The 24440-nt window shown below is 43.6% G+C and overlaps 1 protein-coding gene across 1 annotated transcript in view; it reads right to left on the bottom strand.

The window, feature by feature from the left end:
• Positions 1–22051, bottom strand: part of LOC124712187 (odorant receptor Or2-like) — a 61480-nt gene extending 39429 nt beyond the window's left edge. The window contains exons 1-2 of the mRNA XM_047242483.1: positions 21234–22051; positions 2268–2367 (exon numbers count right to left, since the gene is read on the bottom strand). Of these exons, the coding sequence (XP_047098439.1) occupies positions 2268–2367; positions 21234–22051 (918 nt within the window). The remainder of the gene's footprint in view (positions 1–2267; positions 2368–21233) is intronic.
• Positions 22052–24440: the final 2389 nt, after the last annotated feature.

The following is a 24440-nucleotide window of genomic DNA, read 5'->3' as shown; positions in this document are numbered from 1 at the left end:
CAATCTAGTAAAGTCAGCTTACCAGTTTTAACCATTCTCATTATCTTTTTTAATCTTTTTTCGTAAACATGTTAAAGTACCACTGAAGCTTTGTGGCTTCTACGTGGATGCAATTGGACCTGAAAGTAACAATCCAAAACTAAGTGAACATCTTGAAGTGTTTTTGTCGGAGCTCTTGGGAGAAGACAGGGCCTGTCTGCTCCAATTTTGTATGGCCTTGGGTGATATCGGCAAGACATTTGGTACGCAATGTACATGGATTAGTAAGAATTACGTTTGTCAAAATAATTCACAATGACATCAGGGTGACTGATTTCGGTGTGTGTTTCCATCCAACCGCTGTACCTCTCGCGCTGGCCATTACGCAGCTGCTCATGCAATACAAACAACAGCCATCGTTATAACATAAAACATCCATGAAGTGATAGAGAAAGGTGCATTTCCCATGGATACTCACCGAAATCAAGGACTCAATGGTGAGAGGCTCCAATATCAAGCCTACCGACGGGCAACAGAAAACTATTAGATAAAATTTGTTGTTCCTGTATCAAGATAAACGTAGTCTCTAACCAGATACTGAAACGGCAATCCATTTTGTACACTACAATCAAATTTGCAACACTAAAGTAAACTTCGAACATAGATATCAATCGTTAGGTATAAATTTTCGTCGTAAATGAAATATAAAATTAAAACAGTATACTCGATGTTTGTACAATAGCTTACAGTGCCATCTACCATAAATATAAAACAAAGTTTTCAGTAAACCGTACATATTTTTTGGAGTAAAACCTAAATATTCAATAAAAATACAAAGCCCACACAGGAGCGATGGTTGGGAGTTGCCGAGTTGTAGCACAGACATGTTCCCTTTACTAATATTTACTTTTCACCCGGAAATTTTGTTGGTGTGACCCATGGTTTTCGAGATATTTAGCTGTCTCAAGTTAAAACAAACACCCTCTATGTAATGTACAGCTTGGAAATATGTATTACAATCAAGATTTATAATGTTCTCATGGGCATACTGCCGGTTTTAGTATTTCCTAGGGTTCATTAAGTGCCGAAGCGTCAGCGAATACTTAAAATAATTAAAATAATGTTGTAATTCGTATATTGTATTTTGTCTGGAATAAAAGTATGAAAATATAACATGAATCAATCTCACTTTTATATTCTTTCCACTTTATAAAAAATATTCAGGGCTTCTTTGAAATATCTTTGTTTTTTACAGCAGACCAAACTGAACTTTTAAATCTCAAAACTACAATTCATGTGACTTAACAATATTATCTCTAATATAAAATACAGGTAAAATGGCCAGAATTAAAGGCAAGGTGTCTTCCTTTAAGTCGTGATTATTTTTCTGAGTGAACGGTGAGTGGCGATTAATGAAGAAGAGCTAGTTCACTGCATTGAGTGATCAGATCTGATTCGATCTATGTAAATAACGCTTTGGCCCATCTCTAGTAAGTGCATCTGATTTTAACTGGGCTCGAAGCTAACGCTTTTTATTCACGATAGGAGTGCTTTGCCGATACGCCTAGCTATTTCCGATTCCCTCATACGGTGGTGTATTTTCTAACGATAATTAAAACTTTATCCTCGTATCGAGATGTGTTGCTTGTAGGCCAACACATATATGCCCTCGTAGACGGAAATGTGCAGGCATTTAAAAGTTAAAATGTTCCTGACTGTAAAATAGCTCTCTTATGAAGCCGGGAATTTGAATTCCCGGAAAATGTATTGACACAAAAAATGAAAATTGATAAACTTGGGAGTCTGAATTATTTTACTAACTACAACCACACCCTTTATTCGTATCTTTCGTTGATTATGAAGAGATGTAAACAGTATTACACAGCCGATTTTCTGAAAGTGAGAGCAGATGATTGCGTCAGTCTTCCCTACATCATTCCATAACTCTTTATGTCTGTTAATTGAGCGTTAATGGAATTCACGGGGCTATATTGCAACCTCACTAATAGAACTTTTCTTCAGTAACCACAATTTTACATTTGTTTTCCATCGCCTTCAAGATTTACTCTGTCTTCTGCATACAATTTCTGGAGTGTTATTATGTCATAACAATCGAAATTCATGTTAAAATTCGATGAAGGGAGCCGTTTATCATTTCTGGGTCCATACGGACCGCCGTGGGCTTTTGAGCACAGAGTTTTTGTCATACAACTGCTACATGAATTTCTTACACACTAATAATAAAAAAAACAATGCGTTTGTATCATTCCAAAAATTTAAAAACTTACGTATGTCGCTTGAAATAATGCTACACACGCGACGAGGACACTAAAGCAGAACTGTGTCATTACAACGGAACTCATAGTGCTCTCCAAGTCCTTGACGAACCTGGAACAAGAAAAAGGTAGATTTAATTGAACGAAACATTAACTAAGGCAGTGGTACGTCCAATTTTAAATTGTAACTAACTGCGCAGTGAAGGCTTTGGTAATGCAGCCACATAAAGACCCGAATCTATTTCACTTTAAACAAATACCGTGACCATTAACTTCTGTTAGAGTTATCAGCAATTTACATTTGAAATCATCTTCAGTAATTTGTAGGAGACCACCTGTCAAAATTTAAGTTGTTAGTAAGATTACAATGTCTTTTTTAGTTCTTTACTATTCTCAGTTAAATGTATATTGCCAACGGCCTTGCCAAAGAGGTTACACCATTCCCATCAGATCACCGAAGTTGAGTGCTGTCGGGCTTGTCTAGCATTCGGATGGGTCACTGTCCGAGTCTGTCAAGCGCTGTTGGCAAGTGGGAAGCACTCAGCCCTTGCGAGGCCAATTGAGGAGCCACTTGACTGAGAAGTAGCGACACCGACCACAAAAAAAAAAACAACAATGGCCGGGAGAGTAGTGTGCTGACCGCATGCCCCTCCGTATCCAAGTCTGGTGACGTCTATGGGATGAGAATGGAACGACGGCCGGTCGGTACCGTTGGGACAGCGTTTGTCTGGTTTTTCCCCTTTTTTTCGTTTAACGCATATTGCAAATAGGAGGGCGTGACGAAAAGGAATTTTTTAATGTGAAAACTCTTAATACTTTGTAAATAACTTTAATAACATTCTACATTTTTATTCTTCATATCGACATTTTTTCAGCCTTCTGCCGCTAGAGCGCTCCGAATTGTAGGGTTTAACATTATGGTGTGTAACAAAACTGCATCGATAAGTGAGAAACGGAGTAACAAAACTGTATCGATGGGTGAGAAACGGCACTCTGTAATTAGAAATCTGAAAAGATGAGTTCGAAAAGAGCGTCCACAGATGGAGAATCGTGTCTTTCAGCATGACAATGCCAGATCACACATGAGTAATGCGATGTATGCAACAATTTCTGTTTTATTTACCACGTAAAAAAATTGGGGGCATTGTTCTTCACAATGCCCTCACAAACTGCCAGCAAACATATTTAAGTCATTCTGTTAAAACAGAGGACGAACACGAAATTGCGTATTTCTATGTATTAAGTTTCGTTTAAAATTACATACAAAGTGAAAGAACTTATTTCGGTGAAACCATGACACTGCACTACATTTCATATCTCGTAGTCGAAACCTGTACATTGCAGTTTACATAGTCTAAATTATCTAAATGTTTACACGATCATCGTGTAAAAATTTGTCGGAAGTTGGTTAAGCACTTTTCAGTATTTTTTTGCAAACGTGGTTGTTGTAATGCATAATTGTTTATTATATGTATGTAATATATATTGAGAAATATGTAACCTGTGTCTGTTCAAAAGTTCATTAATGTCCCGTGAAATAATTTAATGTAAATTGACTATATAGAGTCGGTGTCCGTCCAAATATTCATTGGAGTATCGTGAAAAATTAGAAATAAATCGCTCAATAACTTTTCGAGATTTTTGGTAACAACGTTAACCAACCGTGCTGTCTTTAGATATAGATTATACAGGCTGTTTGTTTTAATCTGAGACAGCCAAATATTTCGAATCGAGTCATTATACGAAAAAAAAAGTTGTACGTGAAAAGTTAAATCGATAAAGGAGACATGTCTCTGTGTTACAACGGGGCACCGCAATCCAACCTTCCTCTGTGAGGAGGGACCAGCTTCGTGTTTCAAATGTGAACCCCACCCCTCACCCCTTTTTTATTGCATTTCGGATTCTACCCCCAAAAAATATGTACGCTTTACTCAAACCATTGCCCATTTCATTCTACTTTTCATTTACGAAGTAAAAATAATTTTTTTTCTATGTTGGTTGATATTGATGTTCAGACATTACTCGAGTGTTGCAAATGTGATTGTAAAGTACAAATAACATGGATAGAAATCGGTATTTCTGATCATAAATCTATTTGTATGGTAGTGCAGTTTTCTCTTCCGTATGGGGTTGAGTGCTGCGAGTTCCCAAACCATCGGAATGCTTCATATCAGTGGTCGCACTACAACTCAGCCATCAGGGCTACCGATTTCGGTGTGTGCTTCCATCCTACCTCCGTAACTTTCACGCTGCCTACCGGTAGAATACAAACAAAATCCTTTCTAATGAAATAAAATATCCGTGAAGTAATAGTGACAGGCGCACTTGTCATGGATAATCACTGAAATGAAGCATTCTATGGTGACAGAAAAGGCGACTCATCGATATTAAGCATTCCTATAGGAACATTGAACTATTATATCCACGTCCTTGATCCTGGAATACGCTGAACGTAGTCTCTAACCAGACATTGAAACGGTTAACGCTATTGTACTGTACAGTCGAATCTGTAAAACTAAAGTAAATTTAGAGCGCAATATCAACCGTCAGGGCCCAAAAAAGACACATTTACGTCTTAAATGAAATATGGAATCAACTGCGGCGGATCTTAACCGCAAAAAAAGGCACATTTGATATATGTCCTATATGGCGCCAACTACCACGTGAGTGGTGAGTAAACGGTACGTATTTTTTGGCTCAGAATCCGAATTTAAAATAAAAGTCGGGAGTCCCCGTTCGAAAATAAGAAATTAGTTCCGCCCGTGCAACAGAGGTGGTCATGAAGTGGCCACTTGTAGCACAGGTAGATGTCCACTTTGCTCATATTAACTTTTCACCTATAGCATTTTTTTTTTTTCGTACGATGCGTCGTTTTCGAGATATTTAGTAGTCTCAAGTTAAAACAAGCACCATCTACATACTCGCTGTTCCAGAAAAGTTCCAGGACAGGTTTTTTAAACAGAAAATTGCACTTACCAAGCAACAATCCTAGCTCCTATCGAAGTAGTCCCATCTACACACAGTTGCCAAAGTTTTTGGTCGGAAGGCAAGAGGTCGGGCGAACATGCCGGATGTCAGATGGCAAGAGCAGAATGCCTAGGTAGATACTCGGTAATACACTACTGGCCATTAAAACTGCTACACCAAGAAGAAACACAGTTGATAAACGGGTATTCATTGGACAAATACATTATACTAGAACTGACGTGTGATTACATTTTCACGCAGTTTGGGTGCATAGATCCTGAGAAATCAGTCTCCAGAACAACCACCTCTGGCCGGTAATAACGGCCTTGATACACCTAGGAATTGAGTCAAACAGAACTTGGATGGCGTGTACAGGTACAGCTGTCCATGCAGCTTCAACACGATGCCACAGTCCATCAAGAGTAGTGACTGGCGTATTGTGACGAGCCAGTTGCTCGGACACCACTGACCAGACGTTCTCAATTGGTGAGAGATCTGGAAAATTTGCTGGCCAGGGCAGCAGTCGAAGATTCTCTGTATCCAGAAAGGCCTGTACAAGACCTGAAACATGCGGTCGTGCGTTATTCTGCTTAAATGTATGGTTTCGCAGGGATCGAATGAAGGGCAGACCCACGGGTCGTAACACATCTGAAATGTAACGTCCACTGTTCAAAGTGAGGTCAATGCGAATAAGAGGTGACCTAGACGTGTAACCAATGGCACCCCATACCATCACGCCGGGTGATACACCAGTATGGCGATGACGAATACAAGCTTCCAATGTGCGTTCACCGCGATGTCGCCAAACACGGATGCGACCATCATGATGCTGTAAACAGAACCTGGATTCATCCGAAAAAATGACGTTTTGCCATTTGTGCTCCCACGTTCGTCGTTGAGTACACCATCGCAGGTGCCCTGTCTGTGAAGTAGCGTCAAGGGTAACCGCAGCCATGGTCTCCGAGCTGATAGTCCATGCTGCTGCAAACGTCGTCGAACTGTTCGTGCAGATGGTTGTTATCTTGTAAACGTCCCCCTCTGTTGCCTCAGGCAACGAGACGTGGCTGCACGATCCGTTACAGCCGTGCGGATAAGATGCCTGTCATCTCGACTGCTAGTGATACGAGGCCGTTGGATTCTGCACGGCGTTCCGTATTACCCTCCTGAACCGACCGATTCCATATTTTGCTAACAGTTATTGGATGTGGACCAACGCGAGCAGCAATGTCACGATACGATAAACCGCAATCGCGATAGGCTACAATCCGACCTTCATCGAAGTCAGAAACGTGATGATACGCATTTCTCCTCCTTACACGAGGCATCACAACAACGTTTCACCAGGCAACGCCGGTGAACTGCTGTTTGTGTATGAGAAATCGGTTGGATACTTTTCTCATGTCAGCGCGTTGTAGGTGTCGCCACCAGCACCAACCTTGTGTGAATGCTCTGAAAAGCTTATCATTCGCTTATCACTGCATCGTCTTTCTGTCGGTTAAATTTCGCGTCTGTAGAACGTCATTTTCGTGATGTAGCAATTATAATGGCGAGTAGTGTAGTTCAACCAGTATGGTGTTTTGTACTCTCATGCAATAAGAACCGGTCCCGAAAATATCACTAATAAGGGCGGTGACATCGAATTATTTGCCGCAAACGTTTTAAATCTTCCTAATAAAAACTATGGTTTATTGACTGAACTGTAAGAACATACTCGTGGTGAAATATTCCTTTACTGTCAAAGAAAGCGTTCAACATTGTCTTTCTTCTAGAAGATGGTCGTGTGACTTTTTCCGAGGTGGTGATCGAGGACTCCGCCATTCAGCACTTTGACACTTCGTGTGAAGCTCACGCTGGTGGCACAAACTTTCACCCCAGGAACAATCTTTCACAGAAACGTAGGGTCACATCTGGTTCTATCTATTCGTTCAGCAAAAAGTCTTTGTGTTCCCTGTTTCTGTTTGTTAGCATATGAGGGACAAGTTTTGCATTATGTACCTGTTACCGTATATCATGACGCACATTACAATTCACGTTAAGTTCTTCTGCACATACAATAACATGACGGCCGTCTTGTAAGTAGCTGCTGTACTCGCTCCATTTTGGCGTCCGTGTGTGCTTTAGACGGCGACCAGCTCTGCCATCGTTTTGGATTGAATCCCTCACTGCCTTTGTGCCATTCGAACTTCTTGATAGAGTATCGCCTGGGTGCGTTTACTTAACCATTGTCGAAGTTTCACTAGGGGTTTTTCCCGAGCTTAACACAGAACATAATGTTCATTCTTTGCTCCCATTGTGTCACAGTAACTAATGCGCCGAGAACCCGAACAATGTGTTGCTAAGCACAGCCCTGCCACATAGTGAGTCTGCCCGGAAACATGGCCAAGGCCATTTCAAGGACGCACACGTATCAGGTAACATAAAAGCTACATTCGTTCCTTTTTAGTACTGCAAACTCAGAAATAAAAAGCTGTCCTGGAAGTTTTCTAACAGAGGGAGTAACTTACAGCTTGCAAGTCTTGCTTTTCACAATATATATAAATGACCTAGTAGATAGTGTCGGAAGTTCCATGCGGCTTTTCGCGGATGATGCTGTAGTATACAGAGAAGTTGCAGCATTAGAAAATTGTAGCGAAATGCAGGAAGATCTGCAGCGGATAGGCACTTGGTGCAGGGAGTGGCAACTGACCCTTAACATAGACAAATGTAATGTATTGCGAATACATAGAAAGAAGGATCCTTTATTGTATGATTATATGATAGCGGAACAAACACTGGTAGCAGTTACTTCTGTAAAATATCTGGGAGTATGCGTGCGGAACGATTTGAAGTGGAATGATCATATAAAATTAATTGTTGGTAAGGCGGGTACCAGGTTGAGATTCATTGGGAGAGTGCTTAGAAAATGTAGTCCATCAACAAAGGAGGTGGCTTACAAAACACTCGTTCGACCTATACTTGAGTATTGCTCATCAGTGTGGGATCCGTACCAGATCGGTCTGACGGAGGAGATAGAGAAGATCCAAAGAAGAGCGGCGCGTTTCGTCACAGGGTTATTTGGTAACCGTGATAGCGTTACGGAGATGTTTAATATACTCAAGTGGCAGACTCTGCAAGAGAGGCGCTCTGCATCGCGGTGTAGCTTGATCGCCAGGTTTCGAGAGGGTGCGTTTTTGGATGAGGTATCGAATATATTGCTTCCCCCTACTTATACCTCCCGAGGAGATCACGAATGTAAAATTAGAGAGATTAGAGCGCGCACGGAGGCTTTCAGACAGTCGTTCTTCCCGCGAACCATACGCGACTGGAACAGGAAAGGGAGGTAATGACAGTGGCACGTGAAGTGCCCCCCGCCACACACCGTTAGGTGGCTTGCGGAGTATAAAAGTAGATGTAGATGTAGATGTAGAAGTACGTGTGGTGATCAAAATTAATAATGTTCCCAGGGGTACGTTGACAGATTGTAGTGTTTCCTTGGAGCCATTACATACTGAAACATGAGAGGGACTGGTAGTCCTGTCCATGACGCAAGTACCTGTCCACTTACCTTTCTGGGCAGTGGTTCGGTGTTTGGTGTTCTGTATTCCGTCTGCAAACAGCCGTATGGAACCTCTTATGTTAACCATCAATAATTTAATCTAATGAGTCAAATCATAATCACGCCTTGCTTAATAGCGTAGTGAATGAACTTAGGAATGCAGTAGAGCAACATTTGGCAATCCTTGGTAATTTTCCGGAGCTATGTGATCACAGATGTCTACACATGGCTCATGCTTGCATAAATTTTGAGCCGGTGATATGTTGGCGGTGTGCTGGGACTAAGTAGAGTCCCATTTGTGTTCCATCGGTTTTAAACCAGGCCAATTTGGTAGCCGATGTATATTTATTTATTGCTTCTCAAACCACTGTAAACAAATCCTAGCCTTTGACAGGGGCAGATAACCACTAGAAACGCCATCGGCGTCAGGTAAGGCATCAAGCATGAAGGGGCGAAGGTTATCAGCAATGAAGTCCACATAGTCGATAGTAGTCAACAGCAATCATGATGCCTTCGATTAACGTTGCATTTCTCTCCCCCACAGGATAATACTTCTACCAAGGGCCTGCATATTTGGGTATGGTGTATGTTTCGATTAGCTGTTCGTGTAATGGCGGCACATCTATACACGACTTGAACTGACAAGAAAGGTGATTTGCATTCAGGTGACATGATTTCACAGATTAATGGTCCTGTCATAATGACCTCTTCAGTCATAATCGACAGTTGCCATTGGGTCGAAAGGGAAACACAAAGGAGAAGTTTGACGAGGAGCCACAGGTCGAGTAATGAGCGTTGAATGGAGTACTTGTACCTCTTTCAGTTACTTTGTACCAAAGTCCTGACAGTAGCAAATTAACAGCAGACCAGTTTTGCCATTTCCGTAATCCTCGTTCCCAGGTGCTGGGTCATAATAAGCTTCTCTTTGTCAATCTCACTAATGTCCATGGATTTTCCAATATAAGGTCCGTATGGCAGCAGGAATGATTCCCCCGTCATTTCTGCTCCAATTATACACTACTGGCCATTAAAATTGCTACACCAAGAGGAAATGCAGATGATAAACGGGTATTCATTGGACAAATATATTATACTAGAACTGACATGTGATTACAATTTCACGCGATTCGGGTGCATATATCCTGAGAAATCAGTACCCAGAATACCCACCTCTGGTCGTAATAACGGCCATGATACGCCTGGGCATTGCGTCAAACAGAGCTCGGATGGCGTGTACAGGTACAGCTGCCCATGAAACTTCAACACGATACCACAGTTCTTCAAAAGTAGTGCCTGGCGTATTGTGACGAGCCAGTTGCTCGGCCACCACTGACCAGACGTTTTCAGTTGGTGAGAGATTTGGAGAATGTGCTGGCCAGGGCAACAGTCGAACATTTTCTGTATCCAGAAAGGCCCGTACAGGACCTGCAATATGCGGTCCTGCATTATCCTGCTGAAATGTTGGATTTCGCAGGGATCGAATGAAGGGTAGAGCCACGGGTCGTAACACATCTGAAATGTAACGTCCACCGTTCAAAGTGCCGTTAATGCGAACAAGAGGTGACCGAGACGTGTAACCAATGGCACCCCATACCATCACGCCGGGTGATCTACATCTACATTTCCATTTACACTCCGCAAGCCACCCTGTTCCAGTTGCGTATGGTTCGCGGGAAGAACGACTGCCAGATAGCCTCCGTGTATCGCTCGAATCTCTCCCATTTTACGTGATCTCCTCGGGAGGTAAAAGTAGGGGGAAGCAATATATTCGATAACTCATGCAGAAACGCACCCGCTCGAAACCTGGACTGCAAGCTACACCGCATGCAGAGCGCCTCTCTTGCAGAGTCTGCCACTTGAGTTTGCTAAACATCTCCGTAAAGCTATCACGCTTACCAAATAACCCTGTGACGAAACGCGCCGCTCTTCTTTGAATCTTCTCTATCTCCTCTGTCAACCCCACCCGGTACGGATCCCACACTGATGAACAATACTCAGGTATAGGTCGAATGAGTGTTTTGTAAGCCACCTCTATCGTTGATGAACTACATTTTCTAAGGACTCTCCCAATGAATCTCAACCTCGCACCCGCCTTACCAACAGTTAATTTTATATGATCATTCCACTTCAAATCGTTCCGTACGCATACCCCCAGATATTTTGCAAAAGCAACTGCTACCAGTGTTTGTTCCGCTATCATATAATCGTACAATAAAGGATCCTTCATTCTGTGTATTCGCAATACATTACATTTGTCTATGTTAAGGGTCAGTTGCCACTCCCTGCACCAAGTGTCTATCCGCTGCAGTATGGCGATGACGAGCCGGCCGGAGTGGCCGTGTGGTTATAGGCGCTACAGTCTGGAACCGCGTGACGGCTACGGTCGCAGGTTCGAATCCTGCCTCGGGCATGGATGTGTGTGTTGTCCTTAGGTTAGTTAGGTTTAAGTAGTTCTAAGTTCTAGGGGACTTATGACCTCAGCAGTTAAGTCTCATAGTGCTCAGAGCCATATGGCGATGACGAATACACGCTTCCAACGTGCGTTCACCGCGATGTCGCCAAACACGGATGCGACCATCATGATGCTGTTAACAGAACCTGGATTCATCCGAAAAAATGACGCTTTGCCATTCGTGCTTCCAGATTCGTCGTTGAGTACAGCATCGCAGGTGCTCCTGTCTGTGATGCAGCGTCACGGGTAACCGCAGCCATGGTCTCCGAGCTGATAGTCCATGCTGCTGCAAATGTCGTCGAACTGTTCGTGCAGATGGTTGTTGTCTTGCAAACTTCCCCATCTGTTGACTCAGAGATCGAGACATGGCTGCTCGATCCGTTACAGCCATGCAGATAAGATAACCCACCGATTCCATATTCTGATAACAGTCATTGTATCTGGACCAACGGGAGCAGCAATGTCGCGATACGATAAACCGCAATTGCGATAGGCTACAACCCGACCTTTATCAAAGTCGGAAACGTGATGGTACGCATTCCTCCTCCTTACACGAGGCATCACAACAACGTTTCACCAGGCAACGCCGGTGAACTGCTGTTTGTGTATGAGAAATCGGTTGGATACTTTCCTCATGTCAGCACGTTGTAGGTGTCGCCACCGGCGCCAACCTTGTGTGAATGCTCTGAAAAACTGATCATTTGTATATCACAGCATCTTCTTCCTGCCAGGTTAAATTTCGCGTCTGTCGCTCGTCATTTTCGTGGTGTAGCAATTTTAATGGCCAGTAGTGTATATACTAAATAATGAAAAGTATCCAGACACACCCAATGCATTGCAGAAGTGAAGACTAGGTGTCAAGAGAGGCATACCCATCAGTATAAACTGAGGCTGGGAGGATTCTCCTACCGCCGACAGGGGTGGCCGAGCGGTTCTAGGCGCTACAGTCGGGAACCGCGCGACCACTACGGTCACAGGTTCGAACCCTGCCTCGGGCATGGGTGTGTGTGATGTCCTTAGGTTAGTCAGGTTTAAGTAGTTGTAGGTTCTAGGGGACTGATTACCTCAGATGATAAGTCCCATAGTGCTCAAAGCCATTTGAACTATTTTAGTATTCTGCTACGAGCAAAGCAGCAGTAAGAGCAGGATGGGTTGGCCGGGACAGGTCATTGACTCCGAATATGCACTAGTCATTGGATGTCAACCGAGTAACAAATTCATGAGGGACTTTTCAGTCCCTCTACAGCTGCGCAGGTCGACTGTTGGTGATGTGATTCTCAAGTGAAAATTCGAGGGAACGACCACCGCCGGACGAAGACCAGGCAGACCTCAGTTAATGACTAATAGGGATTAAAGAACACTGTGCAAGGTGATTGTCAGAAATCCCATGAAATCATCGAAAGGTATCACTCATGAGTCCAAACTGATACCAGCTGTTCAGGTAGCGCAATGACTGTGCATCACGAGTTAAAAAGAATGGGGTACGGTGGTCGAGCATGTCCTCAGAAGCTACACTTCCTGTTATCAATGCTAAGCAACGCTCGAGATGGTGTAAAATCGATGCCACTTCACAATGATTTTAAGTGGTGAAACACGATGGAACCTGTGACTATTCGATGAAAGGGTTTTGGTTTTGTGAATGTCTGGATAATACTACCCACCATAATGTGTAGTACTAACAGTGAAGTACAGAGAAGGTGGTGTTATATATTAGGGTGCTTCTCGTGGATGAGGAAAGATACGAACCCATTTTGCATGATCTGTGTACTGTGTATAATAGAGGAACGATTCGGAACGATTATTGATTTTATCAGCATAACGATGGACTCTGTCGTAGAGCAGCTTCTCTGAGGAAATAGTTGGCGGAGACAGCAGTAATGACACGGACAGGCCTACCACTCTCCCTACCTGAACCCAACTGAACACTGTGGGTAATCTACAACGTCGGTTTCGCACCAGATTCAAGTGTCCAAAAACGGAACCCTCTTTGGTTTCGGCTCTTAATGAAGAACGGGCTGCAATTCCTCCACAGACAACTTCCTTGAAATTATCCACCGCAGAATTCAAGCCGTCATAATGGCGAAGGGTGGACACACCTTATTTTAAGATTCACTAACAGATGTCTGAATACTTTCGATCAGTTATCTTACTTTCCTTATTGCGTGAAGTGCTAGCAATGCGACGGGACATCGTGATGTCTTGCGGCGGATAGTGGTCACATTGTGTTGGCTCCTCATTTAGTAAAAGCGCTGTAACATTCTCTTCGAGTACTTGCGATGCCACAGTATGCGATCAAAAGGATCCGTAAATCTTGCTTAATGTGACTTAGAAGTTCGTGGCGTCTTCCATCGGTAATGCTGGAATTCAATATGGTGTTGTCCCACCCTTAGCCTTGATGACAGCTTCCACTCTCGCAGGCATACGCTAAGTCAGGTGCAGGAAGATTTCTTGGAGAATGGCAAACCGTTCTTCACTGAGTGCTGCACTGAGGAGAGGTATCCATGACGGTCGGTGAGGCCTGGCACGAAGTCGGCGTTCCAAAACATCCCAAAGCTGTTCTATAGGATTCAGGTCAGGATGCTGTGCAGGCTAGTCAATTACAGGTATGTTATTGTCATCTAACCACTCCATCACAGGCCGTGCATTATGTGTGTGTGTGAAATCTTATGGGACTTAACAGCTACAGTCGTCAGTTCCTAAGCTTACACACTACTTAACCTAAATTATCCTAAGGACAAATACGCACATCCATGCCCGAGGGAGGACAGGAACCTCCGCCGGGACCGCCGTGCATTTTGAAAATGTGCTTTTCAACAGTGCTGTGATAGTGTTACGCAAAAAAAGGGGGTGCAAGCGCCTTTGTGGGGCGGCGAGTTAGGTTTGTATACTAATTCTACTGTTGTACCCTTGTTTGAATGTTGTAACATTTCCCGGCCGATGCACCATATGTGGGGCGGCGGTTAAGTTGTAAAAAGAAATCAAATCTAATTTGCTGGATAAATGCTTGCGTGTTGAATCAGTTTCTGGCTTTTAGAATGTTGTTAATGCTGTCTTTCGCCGTTCTCAACACTGGCTCTCTATTTACTTTTTGGCCCCCAGAAAGTGATTTAATAAAACATGGAACCAGTAATTAGAGATCCTAGTGCCCACTTCAATTGAGATACCATTATAGCTGCTGCTTATAGCTCTGAGGAATTAGGAGATTGTCCGGGATTTCTAATCAAAAACGGTTTTCCAAAATAGTTGAGTATATTCTGAAATTCACTGATAAAAAACACAAGTATCCCTACAACCTAACTAACAGAGCAGTTCAGAGTCTAATGCGCTGATGCAACTATAAATGTCCGAATTAAATGTTAAAAAAGAATGCTCGCCATAATTTGATGAAAATATTTCATCAAACGCCACGCTAAATATTTGGTAGAATGTCTGTCCCGCGACGGCACGTGAAAACGCGACAATACGCAAACTGAAGCTAGATAATGAAAATCATTCCAGAATTAACACTTCACATGAAATGTTTTCATGGTTCCGCGTATCTCTAGTAACTTAATAGGGCACCCGAGGCTGTTTGTAGCAGATACACAGATGGCGTGTCATTCAGCGTCTGGAGAGAACTGGGGCCTTGCTTCCTCGCGCAGCGTTCTTATATATATATAGCCGTGGTGCGGACGGCTAAGAGAACGCCTGATCTTTTCGGCTCTCCCGACTAGCCGCTGGGCTAGTAACGCACCACTTCAAGTTACATAATAATTTATAGCTTCTTTTGCTTATGGCCGAAGAAGCTCTTAATTTGAACGTGCATTCAGCACGTAGGTAAGTATTGATAATAAAATTTTGACGTGGCTAAGTTAAATATTCTGGGCGAGAGAATTAATTAAATTACACTGTACGCAGTAGATGAGCTCTGAACTGGCCCTTTTGAGATCCACTATCGCTGTAATTTTATAGGTATTCAAAAGAAACTTTACACATCTTCATAGTCATAGCGGACCTCCAACCTATTTAAATCTAAACATCCTAGCCTTATTTATTAATCTACTTAATCTATCTTGCTTCCTTCAGTTTTGAGATGAAAGCCAGAAAATCATGAATTTTCACTAAAGTCTTAATATGTGAAATCCAAAGTACTGTTTTTATTAAATCATTATGAAAGATGAATCTAAATATAAATTTTGAAGTCTCTAGCTCTTTTCTGTTGCGCCAATGATTTTTCCAGGAAAACGTCCAAATTTCGAAAATGGCTGAAGTTATCGAACTGATATTTAACACACATTAATTTAGTATTATTTCTGACATGCTAGAAAAGTTTTAGGTCATTTGCTTGATTTTTAAGGTATTGCGCAACATTTATGACGTCAGAGCTAGTTACAAAGTTACAGCAGACTGGCTGGCACACAATGGAAACTGATGTGAATTTACTACAGCGTGAGTAGGCTGCTTCCCTACACCCTCCATGAAAAACTCGACCACACCACGACACCACCGCCTCCAAATTCTACTGTTGGCACTACATACGCTAGCAGATGACGTTCAATCGTCCACTGTTTACGCTCTTAACACCTAGCGAGGATCGTTTGGCATTTACTGGCGTGATGGGTGGCTTATGAGCAGCCGCTCGACCATGAAATCCAAGTTTTCTCATCTCCCACCTAACTGTCATAGTACTTGCAGTGGATCCTCATGAAGTTTGGAATTCCTGTGTGATGGTGTGGATAGGTGTCTGCGTATTACACAATACGACCCTCTTCAACTGACGGCGGCCTCAGTCAGCCAACAGTCAAAGTCGGCCTGTACGCTTTAGTGCTGTCCGTGTCCCTTCACGTTTCCAGTCCACAATCACATCAGAAACAGTGGACCTAGGGATGTTTGGGAGTGTGAAAATCTCGCGTACAGACGTTTGACGCAAGTGACACCCAGTCACCTGGCGAAGTTAGAAGTCCATGAGTTCCGCGGAGCGCCCCATTCTGCTCTGTCAAGATGTCTAATGACTACTGAGGTCGCTGATTTGGAGTACTTGGCAGTAGGTGGCAGCACAATACACCTAATATGAAAAACCTATGTTTTTCGGATACTTTTGACAACGAAGTGTACTTACGCGTCAGATGATTTTAAGCCGCTATGAGCGAAGCTGGAATGTTAAGGATTCTAAACTTCTCCACATACAATTGCACAGTCAAGTAACCGAATTACAAACAATGGAGTGTACACTGACGTGATTATGACCAGGTACTAAAATGCGTCTTGGACAACTTCTGGAACTCAATAAGGCAATAATTCTGCGTGTCTTGCGTTCAACAACTGCTTATTGTTTTCCGGAGTTCTGAGGTACCAGACGCCTACAGACAAGTCACACGCTTCCCGTAATCAACGAACGATTGGTTTGTCGGCTCGGAGCTGGCACCCAAACGCGTCCCATTTGTGTGTCATCGGATTTAGAAAAGCTGAATCTGATGGCCACGACATCAAGGTGGATTCACAAGCATGCTCCTCAAACGACTGCAGCATGATTCTGACCTTCTGAGATGGACAGTTATCCTGCTGGAAGATCCATCTCTGTCGACGAAGACGTCAAGCATAATGGGCTACAGATGGTGCCTAATATTGTTCACGTAGCCCGGAGCTGTCATGGTGTCATCGATTACTACTGCAGGTCCCATGGAAGCCCAGGTGAATGTCCCCCATAACATAATACTGCTCAAATGGTTCAAATGGCTCTAAGCACTATGGGACTTAACTTCTGAGGTCATCAGTCCCATAGAACTTAAACCTAATTAACCTAAGGACATCACACACATCCATGCCCGAGGCAGGATTCGAACCTGCGACCGTAGCGATCGCGCGGTTCCAGACTGTAGCGCCTAGAACCGCTCGGCCACCCCAGCCGGCTAATACTGCTCCCACCGGTCTGTAGCCGTGGCCAGTTGCATGTTTCAAGCAACTGGTCGCCTGGATGAGAGCGTATCTGGACGCGACCATCAACGTGGTTTACCAATAAATGGGGTTCATCCGACCAGGCGAAAAAATTCCATTGAAACGTGGTCCGATCACGATGATTTAGTACCCACTGTAATCATAACTGACGCTGTTATTGTACCAGCATGGGAAGACGTGTAGGGGTCCTCTGCTGCGGGGCACCAAGTTCATCACTGTGCTCTGAAAGGTGTGCTTCCAAAAGATTTGTGCTTGCACCAGAAATGTACTCTGTCTTCAGATCTGCCACAGACCGTCGCTTATCCTTATTTAGAGAGTCGGTAAGCCTTCGATAACTGTCTTCTGTAATGTGGCATGGACGTCCAACCTCTTGTCGCCTACGCGTGATTTCAGCCTTCTTCAACCACTTACCACAAATGCTCACGTCAGTACGACGCGAACAGCCGACCAACTTCGCTGTTTCCAAGATGCTCGGTTAAGTCGGCGGATTTCCGCACTGGCGCCACTTATCTTCGCTACAATAATTCCCCATTCGTGTCTACGCCGCCCGTATACTTCTGTCATCGTGTCACGTGCCTTCAACGCCGCCAGGGAGCACACAACCTGGTGGAGGGCAGTGGTCTTAATGTTTCATCTAATCAGTTTGCACGCCTTGTGGATACTTATTCCGAGGTCGTGTCCATTGCCGACCATGCCATGGGTCCTCTTCTTGACACAAGATTTATGTTTTGTAATACATACAAGGATGATGTTCCCACATCCACAGATCGCTTGAGGATTAGCACATGCTCGAAACTAGCTACCGGCACTTAGTGAAGTATCAGTTTTAACTAACAGCATGAATCAAAATATGTCCTTTTTTGCTGCTTGCGAGGTATCGTATGTCAAAAACGAACTACGTTTCACGCGGTTATTGTATTCGGTAGCTGCCGTCTGTTTTGACGCAAGATCGTACCAAACTGCTGAGGTCATCGGTCCCTAGCCGCGCGGGATTAGCCGAGCAGTCAAAGCGCTGCAGTCATGGACTGTGCGGCTGGTCCCGGCGGAGGTTCGAGTCCTCCCTCAGGCACTGGTGTGTGTGTGTGTGTGTTTGTCCTTAGGATAATTTAGGTTAAGTAGTGTGTAAGCTCAGGGACTGATGACCTTAGCAGTTAAGTCCCATAAGATTTCAAACACATTTGAACATTTTCACCGGTCCCTAGACTTACACACTACTTTAACTTACACTAACTTATGCTAAGAACAACACACACACCCATGCCCGAGGGAAGACCCTAACCTCCGGCAGGAGGGGCCGCGCAGTCCGTGACAAGGCGCCTCAAACCCTGCAGCCACTCCGCACGGCCTATTGTTTTCTCGAGGAATTTTATAATACGTACTCGAGCTTAATGTTTGCTGTAGGATCCTTACTGTTTTTGATTGTAAGGAATCCAAAGGCCATCTGAAATTTGAGTTAATACGAAGCAGGACATTTCAGCCAAAATCGACAGTAGGTGTGACTGATTTGTGTAATTTCGTCATCTTCAGATAGCGTGTCCTCATATCCAGCTTTTGTTGTTTCGTTATTGGCTTGCGAAAGACCACAGAAGACAACATCAGCAGACGCAGTATGAGCTACAAGAGGTCAATGGATAGATAGTCTTTTGACATAACTGTCGAGATGGTTAATAGTTGTTAAAGGTTTCTCCAGTTGTAACAGCTACTGAACTAGTTTTGTAATAACAACGGACATTTACTGCAGCTCTCTCTTCGTATGGCTAATGTAATCAAAATTAAGTTCCTAGAGATGGAAAACGTGATACAATGCTGCAGGAATCGGCATTAGTCGTTTTGCAGCTTGCTTCAACAAAAGGCTGAAGTGCACTTCGGATCCTACGTAAAGGTGTATGGAATCTGAATCCCCTTTAAGTAAAGTTCAAGAGCAGTAACTAATCACTCTAACATATGGTTTACGAGTCAGTCACACTTCTGTCATGTCTACTTCTCATCCGTGGTCTACACGGCATTTGAGATCATACTCCTTACAGCAATATGTAATACGATTTTTTTCTGTTTGTAGACTGAATGTTTCTGGACATGAATTCTGTCACTTCGCGAACTGTTACCTTATACTTTTCATAGCCCATGCAGGAACGGTTGACAATGAGACTTAAGAATTTTCGTTACTATTTTGCTTAAAAACCAGTTCTTGATATTTCATGAGATGTTAGATGTCTTTTGGCAACAGCGTACTATTTTAGATACTGGAGCATTGTTGTTGCTATCTCCACCAGTCAAACATGTTTGTGAAGGTTTGCCCTGTTCTTGCCGCAGGCAGTCGATGGTTTTTATGACTTCCAACTGACATAGGTTTAATTCACTAATATAGTGGTGGAAGTTCCCTTTGAAACGTTCACGCCCGGTTACCTTCCCCATTTTCGTCTATTCAGAGCTTGTTTTCCTCGTCTAATGGTCTTGTAGTGAAAGGAGCTTTACATGCTAATGCTTACGTCATGGGTACCACAAACTCGAATAATATCCTAGTTAGTCTGAACACCTATTATTTTAGCATATTTTTTGTTAAACTCGTTTCCTGTACACACATGGAGGGCGCAAATCATTGTTGCGAATTCCAGCTCGACACACTATTTATTCCAGAAGGACCATCGAGGTACAACTTCATTTTACAGATGAGTTTCCGTTTGTGGCTTGTTGTCCAGTTGCCATTTTCAAGCACTCACCACATCCTATTCCATTGCGAGTTGCTTTTTGTGTGCAGTACAAAGACTTGTTTGATGCAGCGCTCCCCCTAGTCAATCCTGTCCAAGTTTCTCCATTTCTCAGCAAACTTCTATAACCTACAATCATCTGAGCCTGCTTACAGTATGCGCGACATACATACAAACTTCTTTCCAGTTTGACTGTTCTCTTATGTCTTAGGTTAGCTCCTGTTAAACGGTCCCTTCTAGTACTCAAGTTGATGGTACATTGTGTGACTTACGTATCAGTGACGACGAAACGATGATGGGGAAAAAACACCCGAGGGGAGAAAACCACCTCCCAAGCCAGGAATCGAACCCGAGCCGTGGTGCATTTTATATCCTCTTCGCTACTGACGTCATTAGCAATTTCTACCAAAACAACAAAACTGGTTGACTAGTTTTCGTTTCCGATTTCCTAATGTAGCTGCCCCAGCATCACCTGACTTAAATCCATCACACTCCACGACCCTTGTCTACGTTTAGTGATGTTCATCTTATAACCTATTTTCAAGATACTACCTATGTCTTTCCGTTCAACTGATCGTCGAAATCACTTGCCGTCTCTACCAGGGTCGAGGGGTCGTTGGGAAATGTTAAGGTTCTTGTTGGATGCTTCGTAATTTAGATTTCATTTATAAATTTCTTCTTGCTTATTGCGAGTGCAAATTGAACAAGTTCTTCCTCACCACGGTCTCTGAGTAATGTCCTTCGACTACTGCGGTCTGAAGTCTCTACGAGCTGTTGATCAGCAACTCCCTCTGTGTAATGTCCTTCGACTACCGCCGTCTGATTTCACTACAAGTTGTAGATAACTTTTCGCTCCGTATATTTTATGCATGATAACTTCACACTTCCAAAAACTGCAGTCTTGTCAAAATACACTGTTTTTACATTTTATATTGTGGTTACCACTGGATGTCGTGTCGCACTTTCCAAACAGCAAAAGACTATTAGACATATCCGTCAACATAACAGTGTCAGACAACGTACTGGTGGGCACCTATATTCCATTCATGGAGTATCGCTACGTTTAAAGTGTTGAAAGAGGTTGCGGACCAATATGTCACGAACACAAAGCTAGTTTACTCTTAAGTTTAGTGAAGTGCAAAAGTATCCATTACTGTTCACTGAGTGCTAGTTATATGTCGCTGCACCGAGAAAATATTTTATGCGGCATTAAAACTATGCGTGTGGAATAACACTTTTTCTTATGTAGTCATTCTTAATAGTCAACAAATGTTAGAAAAGAATTGCTACGGACTTTTCAAATACTCGTGCTTAGTACGGATCAGAGTAGTAGTGCTTATTAAGATACGTGCGAGAGAAATTACTCAGTTTATGCAACGTACCTGAGAATTTTCTGGTGGCTTTCGATACAAAGGCACAAATTTTCGTACAATTCATCGGAAATATTTGCTGTCGTGCCGTTCACGGATCTGGCCTCATCTTCCATCTTTACTTCGTAGCTCTCCGCCTTCAGATTGACAATGCGCAGTGCGAGTATCTGCAGCTGCGCAGCCACTAGAATCATGACGGCGACGAAGAGCAGGTCGACGCCGAAACTCAGCTGACTCGTCCATGCCCCTATCACGCACTGCACGGCGTACGACAGCGCGTAGTAGTGGGTATTGTTGTCCCAGGCGTGCTGAGCGAACGGCAGGCGCCGTTCCTCGCTCCGCGCCACTATCGGCATGGGGAACCACACGAAACATTGCGAGAACATGAACAGCAGCATGCCCATGGTGAGACGGAACGCACGCCTCTGGGAGCAGTGGTGGATGTCGGTCAAACCAGGGTCCGCAGAGCAGGCTTCCCTCTGCAGAGACATCAGCATGTCCACGCGTCGAGCCAGCGCGTAGTACTGCCGCTGGTTGTGCATAAAGAAGGCCATCTTGACGGTGCCGCAGCCGATTGTGAAGGTACTGGTAAGAACCAGAGTCGTCTCCTCCATGTCTCCCCAGCAGTAGTAAAGGGCCAGCGAACTCTCTACTGCATTCCAGACGCCCAGTACCAGCCCCACAAAGCCGTACAGTTCAAACATCCAGGAACCAGGAAGTGGCCACACTCCACATAACCACAGATGGCGGATGTTCAGTTTGAGGATAGACTGTCCACTTGCCGTCCACGACAGTGGCAGTTCCATATCCTCTGGTACTCCTCTCGCCATCTAGCTTCGTTATCAGTCCCCGATGACGGCTCTTTCACTTTCTACGAAGAAGTACGCGGAAAACCCGCTACTTTGCACTCCTAATAAACAGGACAGACGAACAAATGAAAGCTACTCTGGGCTGTTCAGCCTCTTGCAGCCACTAGCATTTGAGCAGTCTTTTATACATGGAGGGAAGCGGTACAAATAACAGGCTTGTAAATGGGTTTTAAATAATCGAGCATTGCTGCAACATTTAGTAGCTGATTCATTTATGTTCCCCTGCATTTACTCAAGTCTGGATTATATAACATAAACAAACGTAACGCGGCAATGCAAATTAAAGATGAAAGTGGACCGTTGGAACATCTGGGAGTAACCGAAACTGATCGATGATGTTGATTAACAGTAACGACGTCCTCTCTTCTGTCTAACGGAGGATGTAGTTCTCGTAATGTAATTTATACGAACACCGTACATCTTTATAAAATTCATATACTACTATATGTAAATTACTCTACTCCTACTCAGTGAGGTTCTGGTCATTCAAGCGGATGACGTCGACATTTTGCCATGATACTTTTCGGCTTATAACCGTTGAGCCACGTCACAGTGTTTGTACCGAAAATTGGCGCAGTGGCTGATACGGATATGTTGTCACTGCATGCACGCCCCAAGTGGAATTTGACGCACTCTGTGGAAAGTTCTTTTACCTAGGGGACGCAGGCCCATGCGCAACGTTGACATTGCATGTGCACACTCTATTCAATTGCGGGCCTGCAGAGACAAAATTACGCCTGAACAACTTCGATAATCATATCAGAATATTCATGCATGAGAACTAAAAATCTAGACGTCCATCCCTCCATACTTAAGTTAAAATTACTTTCATACGGTAAACCCCTAGTTTATGTCAACGCTGCTGGCCGGTAAAGACGTCTTTCGTTAACTTCTGTTGCAAAGAAACGAAATCACTGAGAACGCTTTCCAAGCAAACGCGCTGTAGTTAGGTCATGTATAGTTATCATCACTAAGCCCCTTACGACAACTCCCTCCACAGTCGCACTTAGACTCGGCTCAATTCGCAAGAGTATGTTAGCACTATCACAAAACGGATGACAAACCGTTCGACAGCTGTACTGACATCTCATTCATGTGGCGTGGAATTGCACAACATTATAATAATAGATGTACTTTGTTTCATATTCACTAAGAAAGATAAATGTAATGCTGAAGACGCTTTAGGCAACAGAAAACGGTGTGTATCGCATTACGTGTCAGTGCGGCATATGATATGTGGGATTGCCTGTATACTGAAAGAGGGAGAAATAAATGTAGTAATCCGCCACTCATAGTGTAAAAAAGTCACTGGTCACGAAACTTAAATACCTTATCCATTTACAGATCATGATATTTCACACGCCATCTTATCACAAACAGATAAGCAACTAAGAAGTTGATTTTCTATACACAAGTACTCTGTGGAGACTTTACATCGTGTAAAGAAGAAGCTGTTGTTCTTTCCCCAAATATTCATGTTTATGACGAAACATTCCTCTGTCAAATAGTGAGGCAAATGCTCCTTTTTTATTTATTTACAACATGCTCCATTACAATATTTGTGATACTGCATGTATGTATCGTGTGTGTGTGTGTGTGTGTGTGTGTGTGTTTGTGTTTGTGTGTGTGTGTGTGTGTGTGTGTGTGTGTGTGTGTGTGTGTGTGCGTGTGCGTGCTTGTGCGAGGTGTAGTATACGTTTGTGTTGTATGATGATGAGAGAATGGTTCAGATAGCCCTAAGCACTACGGGACTTAATATCTGAGGTCATCAGTCCCCACGTGGGGTTACCGAGAGGGGAGACCATTATGTTCACCGTATGGCTTTGGTGCATAGTGCTGCATCTGCAGCAGAAATTTGAGCAGCATTGGCACCACAGTGACACAACGAACTCTTACAAATCTGTTACTTCAGGGATAGCTCCGAGCCAGACTCCCTGTAGCGTGCAGTCCACTGACTCCGAACCACCGCCATTGGTGACTTCAGTAGTGTCAAGCGATAGCTCATTGGAGGGCAGGACGGAGGTCTGTTCTGTTTTCTGATGAGAGCTGGTTCAACCTTGGTACCAGTGATGGCCGTGTGTTGGTTAGAACGAGGCCTGCAACCAGCCCGTCTGCGTGCTAAACACACTGGACTTACGCCTGAAGTTGCGGACTGGGATGGGATTTCGTATGACATCAGGAGCAATCCCGTGGTTATCCTATGCAGTGTTAATCACTTACATATGTTACATAGATAGGTGTATTTCCGAAATATCATTACACTACGTAAATTATTTCTTGGTGGTGCAGTGTATATAATGTAAAATATGTAAAACGCATCAGTCATATGTAGGAGTGGCCTTATGACCAT

This window comes from Schistocerca piceifrons, chromosome 8 (assembly GCF_021461385.2).
Source record: "Schistocerca piceifrons isolate TAMUIC-IGC-003096 chromosome 8, iqSchPice1.1, whole genome shotgun sequence".
Taxonomy (NCBI): Eukaryota; Metazoa; Arthropoda; class Insecta; order Orthoptera; family Acrididae; genus Schistocerca; species Schistocerca piceifrons.
This window is presented reverse-complemented; position numbering and strand designations above follow the sequence as displayed.